Here is a 12,698-nt window from a genome sequence, read left to right as displayed (position 1 = left end):
GTTTACAGGCTGCTCTCACTTCATCATTCCACCAAGATGTTCGCCTTTTCCCATCTTAAATCAGATCAAAAATTGGATGTATGGCTTTTCAGGCGTTTGCTCTATTAACCAGCATTTCGTCTTAGGTCTGACACTAGACTCGTCAGAGTGGGATGTGTCAGACCCTACCCACTGATGCTGGGGTGTATGCAGGTGAACTTATCAGAAGCCTCTTATGTGGCACAGTCTGATAACTGCATACGGGAGATAAAACTCCACAATGGAATTAATGCCCACCTAGCAATTTCAAATGGTAATACTAAATTCCCATGAAGGGAATTAGATATTTTTCCACCAATAGAGCATATCAAAAATCAGATCAAAAATTGGATGTATGGCTTTTCAGGCGTTTGCTCTATTAACCAGCATTTCGTCTTAGGTCTGACACTAGACTCGTCAGAGTGGGATGTGTCAGACCCTACCCACTGATGCTGGGGTGTATGCAGGTGAACTTATCAGAAGCCTCTTATGTGGCACAGTCTGATAACTGCATACTCCATTGTGGAGTTTTATCTCCCGCCACAAGAACGGCATTAAATTCAGACATTTTATCTTTAATCACATCCAAAGACTCACGCAATTCGTCCGTAGTTAACTGAGGAATGGTTACCAGTAAATTCAGGGACTGTTTCAATAGGCTTGTGTCATCTCTGACATTGCCTGTAGAATTCAATTTACGAATGCGAAGTTTGTAAATTAATTCTTCTTTTCTCAAATGAAAGGGGTTAGGAACAGCACGAGCCATCCTGACAGGCAGAAACTAAATTTCAAGGTGATTTACGAATTTTAGACATTAAGCCTCTTTTAGGTTAGGTACGCCATTCACCGATCACTTTTCTTTTGTCTGCAACCACGCTCGCTCAGCTAACAATATGTAACCGGCCTCCAGTTCAATTCGTAAGCAGTAACTGGCTACATGACACATAATAAAGAAATAATAATAATAATAATAATAATAATAATAATAATAACAATAATATGAATGAAAAATGAAAATGAAAACCTACAACCTGTTTTCCAGTCATTGACCGGGTCAGGGATGGAATGAATGAAGCAGATATAGGCTATTAGTACGATGGGGTCGCCGCTCCCAAAGTGATTTATTAATGAGTGATAGATGCTATGAAATGAGAATGGAGAGTGTTGCTGGTATGAAAGATGACAGGGAAAACCGGAGTACCCGGAGAAAAACCTGTCCTGCCTCCGCTTTGTCCAGCACAAATCCCACATGGAGTGACCGGGATTTGAACCACGGTATCCAGCGGTAAGAGGCCGACGCACTGCTGTCTGAGCCATGGAGGTTCTAATAATAATAATAATGCTTAAATCACATGTACCTTAGACAGCTGTAAGTCAAAACAAACACCAGCAGAAATTGCATCAAGAAAAAAACAAATGAAAATCAGGTTGGACAATGTGACAGCAATAATAGCGGATGTGGAACGGGTGTGGGAAACCTTACCAGGGCCATGCGAATGCGTGGGTTGCAGACTTTCAGAAAAACCAACGGTTATCCCTTGATCTATGATATTATTTTCCCAACATAAATGTTGCACAAAATAAAATTCGAATAAATTTCATCAATACAAAATCAGGTTACAATGTCTGAAAAACAACAAATCAGATGCAATGTGCTAAGGGCTATACCTTAAAATCAAGAGGCTAAGTTAAAGATATACACTAACATAACGCAAACTGCCAAAAATACAACAATTAAGGGTAATAAGGAAACACGATATGAGAAATTCAATATCAAAGTGAAAGTTAACGGCGTTTTCAGGCAATCGCGCCATAAAGAGGAAACAAGGGGGAAATCAGAAATACTTAAACTTGATGCAGAGGCCAGTTCAACTTGCTTCCACACCAAAAACACTTCTGGTGCGTAGCAGAGGAAAAACTAGTGTGCAACGAGAGATGCGGAGTTACTGGAGGCCACCCCGGAGGGGCAAACAATTAATAATTTAATTTTTACAGTTTACACAATTAAAAGAAAGGGGAGTGCCTCCAAAATTAAACAGGCAGCCCTAGCTAAAAAGCTAAGGCATCTTAATCATTGAGTGACGAGTCTGGGCGATGCGAGGTAAACTCCTGTGTGAAAAGAAAAGGAAGAAACATTGAATTTAAATTAAGGTGCAAAAGAAACAAACAGCGCTTACCCTAAGGCAGCCCATCCCGGGTGGAAGGATCCTGAAGTACGTCTGACTCGCTGGACAGGTGAAAAAGGAAAGACAACGAAAGTTTTTCTTGCTCTTTCTTCTTTTTCATTGGCATTTTTGTCGTTTGTTGGGCCATAGACATTTATCAGAGTATTAGTTTTATTCCACTAACTTTGCCATTCTTGGAGAAGTTGACGAGAAATCCTTGATCGAGTCCATTATACTGTTACGGACTAGGAATCCCATTCCAATTTGGAACATTCTTCAGTACTCTTTTTCCTGGAGGGCCTTTGTAAAGGTGATATCCTCCAGATTCTATTGTTCTTGATCCGTTTTCCTAAGTTGAAGAATATTATTGAAAAGGTACATAAAATTGTTAACATTATTTATAAAAAACCTTAGGAACTCTTGTTATTTTGAACTTCATTATTTCAAGGACATGTTCTAATGCCATACTTTATTTGTTAAAAGATAATAGTAATTTTTGTTTTTTTTTGTTTCTAGATTTAGAAGATCTTCAGAACAGCTGGCCTTGCTTTGAGTGTAATGAGAAGTTTGTAAATTCTGATGAGCTTCAAAAACATTTGAATGTACATGAAACAGAAAGGGTAAGTTGATAATCATTAAATCACATATATACAACTAAGATAATTAATCCCATAATGTAAGCTGTAATTAACAATCAGTAAAGTCAGTACTGTACGTATTTTGGACTATTTATTATTTCTTTTCTATGGAATTAAAAGAACATCGCTACTATCTTACAATCGGGGCCGAATTTTACTATGCAGCGCCCATGGACCCAAGAAGCTTTATGCCTCTACCCCATTTTTCAAAACTGTGGTATGTATGCACCTGAAAATGTGATTAATCAGCAGCTTAGTGGTTCCAGTCCTGTTTTTTCATGATCATTATTTTACATAATAATAATAATAATAATAATAATAATAATAATAATAATAATAATAATATAGTAATGTACATCATCACTGATCTACATTTAGGGCTGTTGCCCAGTTGGCAGATTCCCTATTAGTTTACTTAGTCTTTTCTTAAATGATTTCATAGAACTTGGAAATTTATTGAACGTTTTCCTTGATGAATTATTCCAATCCATAATTCTTCTCCCTATGAATGAATACTGTAAACCTCGCTTGTGCATTCCTCATTAACACGTTTTCTTGCTTAGCACGTCGTAAATTCAAAGTCCCAAATCTCATCGTATTAAATCTATATAAAAATACCTCACTTATCACGTCATGAATTTTTGCTATTACCGCATAGTACGATCACATTTTTCCTAGCCCTGAAAATGTTATTTGTCATCCCTTATGAAACAAATGTGATTTCCAACTTAGTAAGAGCCGTTACCACAGTTGCGTGCTTACGAAAAAAGAGAGTATATTTGTGCTTGTATTCCATTCAGAAGTTAGAAATTTAATTTGTGTTGAGTGGTACAGTGAAGTATTTTTGTGTGGTGCGGTAGCTTATATCTGGATTAGGAACATAAGGAACCTAATCGTGTGAAATTGACTAGCGTGGTGCATATTTGTCTTGTGATAGCCTGGATATGGAAAAAATGAAATTCCTTTCTAATGAAGACAACATCAAAATCATTCAGAAATTGGACTGGCATCTGCATCTTTAAGCGCGCAGAGGTCGCGAATGTTTAATTCTCACCTTCGAGTTTCGACTTGATTGATTCGACTTGTTAAAAATTAAATAATTGAAAAAGAGGTTTAACCTATTCAATACATAAGAGAAAGAAATGTAGTGATTACATTCTTTTTTTTTTTTATACACCAGATTTAGAAAAAGCATTAGACTTATTTAGAGATTTAAAGTTGTGTAAGATATCAAGATTTCTATTGTTAGTTCTAAAAGAAATTTTCATATTATGTTTTTTAAAAATATTAGTTATTTTATAAGCATCCTGAGTGAAAGTGAAGGTGGAAAAAGCAGTTGGTTTTATTATGTCTTTAGATAAAGTGGTTTTTGGACGGTGTTTGAATTTGTTGATGATGCGGTTTATGAAGGAGTTGTTAAAGCCATTGAATTTAGCAATGTTGCGGATGGTGTTTAATTCATTATTTAATTTTTTTTTTGGACATAGGGGTATTGAGGGCACGAAAAATTAAGCTGTTATAAGTAGCACTTTTATAAGCTTGAGGGTGCGAAGAATCTTGTCTTATTGTGGTTGCTGTTTGGGTTGGTTTTCTGAAAATTTTGTAAGATAAAGAAGAAGGATGTCTAGTGATAGGTCTAGAAAATTAAGAGTTTTGTTGTGTTCTGATTCGAGGGTGAATTTAATGTTAGAGTCTAAGTTGTTGAGATGAAGAAGTGTAGAGGCTGCGTTGGTTGATTCCTCATTTAAAATTACTAATGTGTCATCGACATATCTGGCCCAAAAGAGGATGTTGGAGAAATTATTATTATTATTATTATTATTAATTTTTGTGTTTTCTAAGAAGTCGAGGTAAATTTCAGCAAGAATGCCAGAAGCTGATGAGCCCATAGCCAAGCCATCGTGTTGATAAATGGTGTTGTCAAAAGTAAAATAATTATTGTTGAGAACTAATTTTAAAATAGACATGAAGTCTTGAATTTCAAGTTTACTTAGGTTACTTGATATCTTACACAACTCTGAATCTCTAAATAAGTCTAATGCTTTTTCTAAATCTGGTGGGGAAAAAAAAAAAAAAGAGAAGAATGTAATCACTACATTCTTTCTCTTATGTATTGAATAGGTTGAACCTCTTTTTCAATTATTTAATTTTTAACGTTAATACTTTCAATACGGAACAACGAAATTTTTATCTTTAAATGATTCGACTTGGTCGAAGTTTTAGAAAATGGCGGCCAAAGCCATTCGGTCTCAGTTGCACATAGCGGAGTATAACCTCCAGTTCATTGTCTAAGAGTGCGACCAGAAAATAATGTTTTATAACCTACTGCTCCAAAATAAAAGGCTCCTGCTAACATTTGTTGTAGGAAACGTGTGATCTGCAATAATACTTGGATATTTTTATTGGCCCCCGTGCATGTTTTCATATTTGTTGTTTGGTGTTTTTCACACCGTTCATTTCACTTGCTATTTTATACGACCCAGCAGATTTTTTTTTTTTTTCCATAGTTGTTCTCTCGTGTTTTTCACTCCTTTTAATACTTTCCTCCCATCTTGAGAAACGGTAGATATACTTTTCATTGTACTCACGGATACACGACGTAAAATGCCGTCATGTCGAAAGAAAATTGTGTCTAATGTTTCCATATCCCTGTTGTATAGTTTTTATTTGTATATTCAGTAGTACGTTTTCTCGCTTAACACTGCAGAAATGTCTTGACGAGGTTTTTCGTATTTGCTCCTGTTTGTTCTCTTGATTTTCAACTTTATATTCACATTATTATTATTATTATTATTATTATTATTATTATTATTATTATTATTATTATTGTTATTATTGTTATTATTTATTTATTTATTTATTTATTTATTTATTTATTTATTTATTTATTTATTTATTTATTAGATACAGCCTATGGAGGGCCATTTTACACTAATAATAATAATAATAATAATAATAATAATAATAATAATAATAATAATAATAATAATAAGTTTAAATAAGTATAAAAGATAACAAAGGTATAAACAACAATATTAAGTAACAACAATAATTAACAATTTTAACAGTAACAATGTGACAACAATGACAACGGTAACTGGCAAGTGTCGGTTTCAGAAATTAGGAAGAAGAAAGGTCAAGGGTTGGTGGGACGGAAGAAAGTGAAAACCTGGAGAGGACTTCAAAGGAATCTTTTAATTTTTTGTTTGAAGGATGAGAAAGGTGTGAATATGTCGATATTGGGTAGTGAATTACCAAGTGTAGGGAGGCGGTGGAAGATAGAGCGTTGTTGTAAAGTTAGGCACGGATGGGACACATGTTGAGTGCGCCGGTTGCGTGTAGGGCGGGGAGGAACGTGTATAGGGAAGTACGCTGGAAGAGAATTACATTTGGTGTAGCCATTGATTATTTTGTGAAGGTAACATAGATCAGAGAACTGTAAACGGCTTCTCAGGTCAAGTATACCCAGGTAGTTCATAATGTCAGATTTAGTTTTGTTCTTAAAAACAGGATTGCGAGTCTTAACAATGAAAGTGAAAAAGTTAAAAATACTATTTAGTTGAGATATGTTTGTGATAGCAGATGAGGACCAAATAGGGGAACAAAAGTCAATAATGGGGAGAACATACGAGACAAAGTATAATTTTAAGGCGTTAATATCACTAATTTCAGTAAACCTGTAAAGAATGCCTAGAGTACGCATAGCACGGGATTTTATGGAGTGAATGTGAGCAGAGAAGGTTAGTTTACAGTCTATTATAATGCCTAGGTCTCTTACCTGAGAAGCCGATTGCAATGTATTTCCGTGGGTGGTATATGCAGTGTTCATTCCTTGCTTTAGCAATGAAAAGGAGATTGTATTGGACTTCTTAAAATTGGGAGAAAGATTCCATTTCTTAAACCAGTCACCACACGAATTGAGAACAGTCTGTAATTCGTCACAGTCATCAGGCGTAGACACTTCTCTTAGGATTTTCAGGTCGTCGGCGTACAAGAGGATGGAACACTGACTATTTTGGGTGCAAAAAATTATGTCATCGATATAGAGAACAAAGAGTAGGGGTCCCAGAATACTGCCCTGAGATACTCCTGATAACACAGATAACCATGATGAGGCCGATTCAGGGAGTACCACTCTTTGTTTTCTGCTGGAGAGGAAACTTGTTATCAATGACAAGACGGGGCCATGGATATTAAATCTGGTAGCGAGCTTATGAAGAAGAAGTGCATGATCTGCTGAGTCGAATGCCTTGGCCAGATCTATATAGATTGCATCTAACTGAGATTTATTTTCCATTATTATTATTATTATTATTATTATTATTATTATTATTATTATTATTATTATTATCTATTATCTATCATATCTACCTATTATCTATCTATTATCTATTATCTATCTATCTATCTATCTATTATTATCTATCCTACCTTTAAAAGCTCCACTCAAGCTTTATTCATCTACTAATGCCATTCCATGCTATCTCTCCACTGACAGCTTGGAGGTACCGCTTATTGCATTTGTTGTCCATATTGAAGATCTACTTGTGATACAAAATTATTATATTATAGACCACCTATTCAATACATCATAAGATAATGTAGAATTACATCCTTATTAAATTGTTAAAATTGCTCCTTTTAGTGAGCATCGTCAGCCAATTAACATTTACTCAAGGTTTAGAAAGTTCATGAACATATTCTATTGAACTAAAATATGCTTTACAAGCATGAGTGACAAATCTTACAATATTTTACTGATCATGCGACAATGAAAAGTTATGTCTTAAGCATAAACACAATTGTGTAAAATCTTGGCATTAACATTGTCTTTTAAAAACTTATAGACGGAACTCATCTATTAATCATCTATTTGAAACCTTTGTATGAGATGTGGCTAATTGTATTGATTCAATATTCTTGAATTGTATAATTGTCCTTGAACAATCATTGTATATTTAACGATTTTATAAAGCTAATAATAGCCTGTATTATACACCATTGTCGTATTCCCAATACTACTGGAGTAACACTAGTACAGTATGTATTGGCTAAAAATCCAAATGTTTGTCATTACATCAGTCTTGTTATTCTTAAATGAACTTGTTAGTAAAATGAAAATGTTCAATGTGAAGTAGAATTTGAATGAACACCGCAGATTTTGAATTGAGTGTGTTGATATATCCTTTCTGCTGTTACATAATTGTCTAGTGTTACTCACCACTTCGTGATAACTGCTTGTTGCTCCGTCGGCGCCTACCTTCACTTCTCCTTCCCACTCCACGCCAAAACACAAGCTCACTCACCCTCACTCGTATAATACAAAGAGCTGTTACTTTTCTAGGTTTTCCAAGCATTTGAAAATTGTTATTTGTTGTTGAATTTGATGGTAGTTACAGGGATTGATTCTTTTCCATAAATGATGAAAATGTCAGTTTTAAATGTGTTAATAATATGTCTTTAATCATATTCTAGGGTAATGCTTCCTTGTCAAGAAAACAATTGTTGTCGCACTGATAGATCTAAGTGAAGGATATCGTTGTCATATATTACACTCAGTGGAAGCATCAATACAGTATTACTGGGCGAGTTAGTCACGTGGCTTGGAGCACGTAGCTGTGGGCTTGCTTTTAGAAGATAGTGGGTTAGAGCCCCACTATTTGCATCCCTGAAGATGGTTTTTCCATTGTCTTCCATTTTCACACCAGGCAAATCCTGGGGCTGTTCAAGAATTAAGGTCGCGGTCTCTTTCCTTCCATTCCTAGCCCTGTCCTGTTGGACTAGTAAATGGAGTACTCCATGGAAACTTAAAATTTAATTTTAGTGCTCATCGTAGATTTGAATGCTTTTTCTTACAGGGAGAAGATGTAAATATTCAAAAATCCAGGACAAGGAGATCAAGTAGAAGTTCTTATAGAAGAAGAGGATTACTTCATTTCTCTCCTAAAAAATTCAAGCCTGGATTAGAAAAAAATGAGGTATGGTTAATTACTCATGTTATTTCAAACTAGCATAGGATGTTTTAGATGTTATTTTCCTCTTCCATGTCCGGTCACTTATTTATAGTAGTACGGATTGTGGATGTTACACTTTGAAAAGTAGCAGATAATAACCTTCTCTATGGTAATCTGTTGATATTTATGTACACTTTGGGCAAGTGCAGATCAGTGGTACAGATTTCACCTCCAGATCCCAAGATCTGAAGTTCAAAGCTGTAGATACACCCAGATTTTTTTTTTAAGCGGGAAGAAGTCCATTTGTCATGTAAAAGTTCTCTGGTGACAGATGTGTTGTTTACATGACAATATTAATTAAAACTTAGCCATAGTCTGTAACTGTAAGATTTTTCAGTCTGTCAGAACTAATTCAAGATAAATAAAATACATGAAAAAGAAAATATTTACAAACAGATTAAATCCTGAAAGGTTAGGATGTTTGGAGATGTTTTCACAGTTGTACACAGGGAAGTCATTCATTACATTTGGTGCAAGTTCAGAGTGATTTGACTTTCCACTCCTGAACAGTAGCAGGAAATAAAACTGAATGTGTAGATTGATTTATAATATGTGAATTGGTAATACAGTGAAATCTCCATTCAGTGATTACCAATGCATCATGAATTCTCTCTGTACCGATAAAATATTCCGGTCCGGGCATTAATTCCTTTTATTTATTCACTCGAGTCAGAAGCATACAATAGAACTTTAGAAGGAATTTATACACATGTGTACCAAAATAGTATTAAATAGTCTTTGCCGAGAAGCGAGCAACTGGAACTGCATTTCCTTGTACCTTGAGCAAATCCTCCTCACTACAAGAATCAGGCCAACACGAGCACTGACACATATGCTTGGTAGTCTGCACCTCTCTGCATTCACATAGTGGTGATACATCCAAATTTTCCCCCTTTCACTAGGTTGTCCTTAGACTTTCCAACACCTGTTCTTAACCTGTTCAGTGATCCCTATGTGATCCAGTCCAAGTTGTGTTGGTTGGTAAGCATTCAGCTGGTTTTGTCCATGTTTGAAGACTTGTTTTGGCTGCCCACAATTTTTCTGTGGCTTTCTTCGGAGATGTATTTAGTGGAGATGTTGACTGTGTAATGGATGTAGCTCATTTTATTAAACTTTATTCCTTTCAGCATTTGCGGCTACTTCCCGGCGTATATCGGGAGGAGCAATTCCTGCCATACAGTACACTTTGTCAACTGGAGTTAGCTTCAAATTCCATCGATACAGTGTAAAATTCCTCTTGATTCATTGATACTTTCATTAATAGTAAATCTCTCCAGACCTTTTCAGACCCCAGTGATATGCTTTCCTTCTGGTACTATGATACCTGAAGCACAAAAGTAATTAGGATCATCTATTACTTCCGTATGAAAATTGCGTTGATGGGGTGAAAGTTCTTTTTGGGGGTCATTGTAAATACCTAGGTATTAATATAAGGAAAGATCTTCATTGGGGTAATCACATAAACATGATTGTAAATAAAGGGTACAGATCTCTGCATGTGGTATGAGTGTATTTAGGGGTTGTAGTAAGGATGTAAAGGAGAGGGCATATAAGTCTCTGGTAAGGCCCCAACTAGAGTATGGTTCCAGTGTATGGGACTCTCACCAGAATTACTTGATTCAAGAACTGGAAAAAATCCAAAGAAAAGCAGCTCGATTTGTTCTGGGCAATTTCCGACAAAGGAGTAGTGTTGCAAAGTTTGGGCTGGGAGGACTTGGGAGAAAGGAGACAAGCTGCTTGACTAAGTGGTAGGGTATGTAGATGTTGATTCCCATAGGGAATCTGAAATATTTGTCCCGAATGAGTAACATACCACTTAATAATACCAATATAAATGGTCCGTTATTGGACATTATAAATTTTTCAAATAAAAAAAAAGAGAGAGAAAAAAATTATAACGTCCAATAACGGACCATTTATATTGGTATTATTAAGTGGTATGTTCCAAACTGTCAGGAGAGAGATGGCGTGGGTGGACATCAGTAGACGAATAAGTTTGAATGGTGTCTTTAAAAGTAGGAAAGATAAAGTTGGAATCCAAGAGGACAAATTGGGACAAATATTCATTTATAGGAAGGGTAGTTAGGGATTGGAATAACTTACCAAGGGAGATGTTCAATAAATTTCCAATTTCTTTGCAATCATTTAAGAAAAGGCTAGGATAACAACAGATAGGGAATCTGCCACATGGGCGACTGCCTTAAATGCAGATCAGTAGTGATTGATTGAACTTTTCTATTGTGTAAGCGTAGCAAGCCTTATAGTTGTGTACTTACCTGAAGGATGGGTTTCTTGAGCAACTCTACCAGCTTAGTAGCTATGGAATTCCAGGAAGATCTAGGTAGTGTGCATACCAGAAGGATTTAAATGGCAGTACTATTGGGCAGCTACAATAGCCCCTTTGTTATCACATTTTGATTTGACACATTGTTGTACTTTCCAATGACTGTTGTAACTGTAGCAGTTGTATTTTGTCCTGGAGATACAGTGCAGGTGGTTCAAAATGATCTTTTCTTATACATACAGGTACAGTTTTTGACAGCATGGCTTTACATTCGTGGAAACAAATAAGTTGCTGCAGAAATTAACAGTAGTTATAGAAAGATACGTCATGCCAAGCAAATATTGGGGCTGTACCTTAGTTAAGGCCATGGCCGCTACCTTCCCAATCGTAGCCCTTTCCCATCCTTGCATTGCTAAAATCCTTTGATGTGTTAGAGTGATGTTAAACCACTAACAAAAAATAAAACATTTAAAATGTGGCATTGAAACAAATTGATGCAGCAAGAATTTTTTTGTGTTTGTCTGTTGTTTCAAACCTCATATTACTGAGAATTAAATGATATTATGTGGCAAGTAGTTAATATAATTAAATTTTCAGATGTTATTGTGTTTGCCAATTGACATGAGAACCTGTTCTTCTAAATCCCTCTGTGTAACAATACTTTTTTTGTCTTAGCAGTATTGTTTTATTGAGATTTCACTATATATTGTAATTTTCATGACCTTTAACATTTGAATTGGTTTCCATTTCAGGTACGCTCCTATCAGTGCCATACTTGTAACAGAATTTTTCCACGTAACTACAGTCTCAAACGACACTTACTGCTCCATGCAAAGGATAAAAAATTCTCATGTGATGTGTGTGGCTGTCACTTCACACACATTTATAATCGAGACAAGTAAGCATTCAATGTGATATATCATCATTCTTTATTGTTGTATTAGTTGAAATCTTTTTAAGATACGTTAAGATCACATTTACTGAATTAACTCATTTATAAGATCCCGTTGCGTATAACACTTGCCTTAATTTTAGGAGATCGTTAGAATTTTTGTATGCATAAAATCTAAGTAAGTTTTTCTTATCTGCTTTTAAAATTGACCAAAAGTACAAGATATATACTAAAGACAATGGGTTGGGATATAGTGCCATATCTGAAGTACTTATTTGATTATTGTTTGCCTGAAGGAGCTATACCAGATTAATGGAAAGTTGCTATAGTAGCCCCTGTGTATAAAGTAAAGGGTGATAGACATAAAGCTGAAAATTACAGGCCAGTCGGTTTGACATGCATTGCATGTAAGCTTTGGGAAAGCATTCTTTCTGATTATATTAGACATGTTTCCGAAATTAATACGTATTTTCTCGCATAATTAATGCCCTTGCATAATGTACGCATCCCAATATTTTTGAGTCCAAAGTGGAGAAAAATAAAATGAACATCCATCACGCAGCTCTGGATGTGTTTTGAAACAAAGATCTCAACTACTCAAGTAGCAGCCTTCGTATTGTGAAACCAGGCATTCCAAATACTGGGCAACAAGTTGTTATCAGTTGGTAGGAAATAAAAAACAGATCA

General features: G+C 35.4%; 1 protein-coding gene across 1 annotated transcript in view; it reads left to right on the top strand.

Annotated features, from left to right (window-relative positions):
* The window catches only part of LOC136881077 (PR domain zinc finger protein 10), a 312,840-nt gene that overhangs the window by 148,518 nt on the left and 151,624 nt on the right, over positions 1-12,698 (top strand). Inside the window, exons 12-14 of the mRNA XM_067153695.2 lie at positions 2,700-2,803; positions 8,680-8,799; positions 11,872-12,017. Of these exons, the coding sequence (XP_067009796.2) occupies positions 2,700-2,803; positions 8,680-8,799; positions 11,872-12,017 (370 nt within the window). The remainder of the gene's footprint in view (positions 1-2,699; positions 2,804-8,679; positions 8,800-11,871; positions 12,018-12,698) is intronic.

The sequence above is a fragment of the Anabrus simplex genome, chromosome 9 (assembly GCF_040414725.1).
Source record: "Anabrus simplex isolate iqAnaSimp1 chromosome 9, ASM4041472v1, whole genome shotgun sequence".
NCBI classification, from domain to species: Eukaryota; Metazoa; Arthropoda; class Insecta; order Orthoptera; family Tettigoniidae; genus Anabrus; species Anabrus simplex.
Note: the sequence above shows the minus strand (reverse complement) of the source record. Positions and strands in the feature narration are given on the sequence as shown.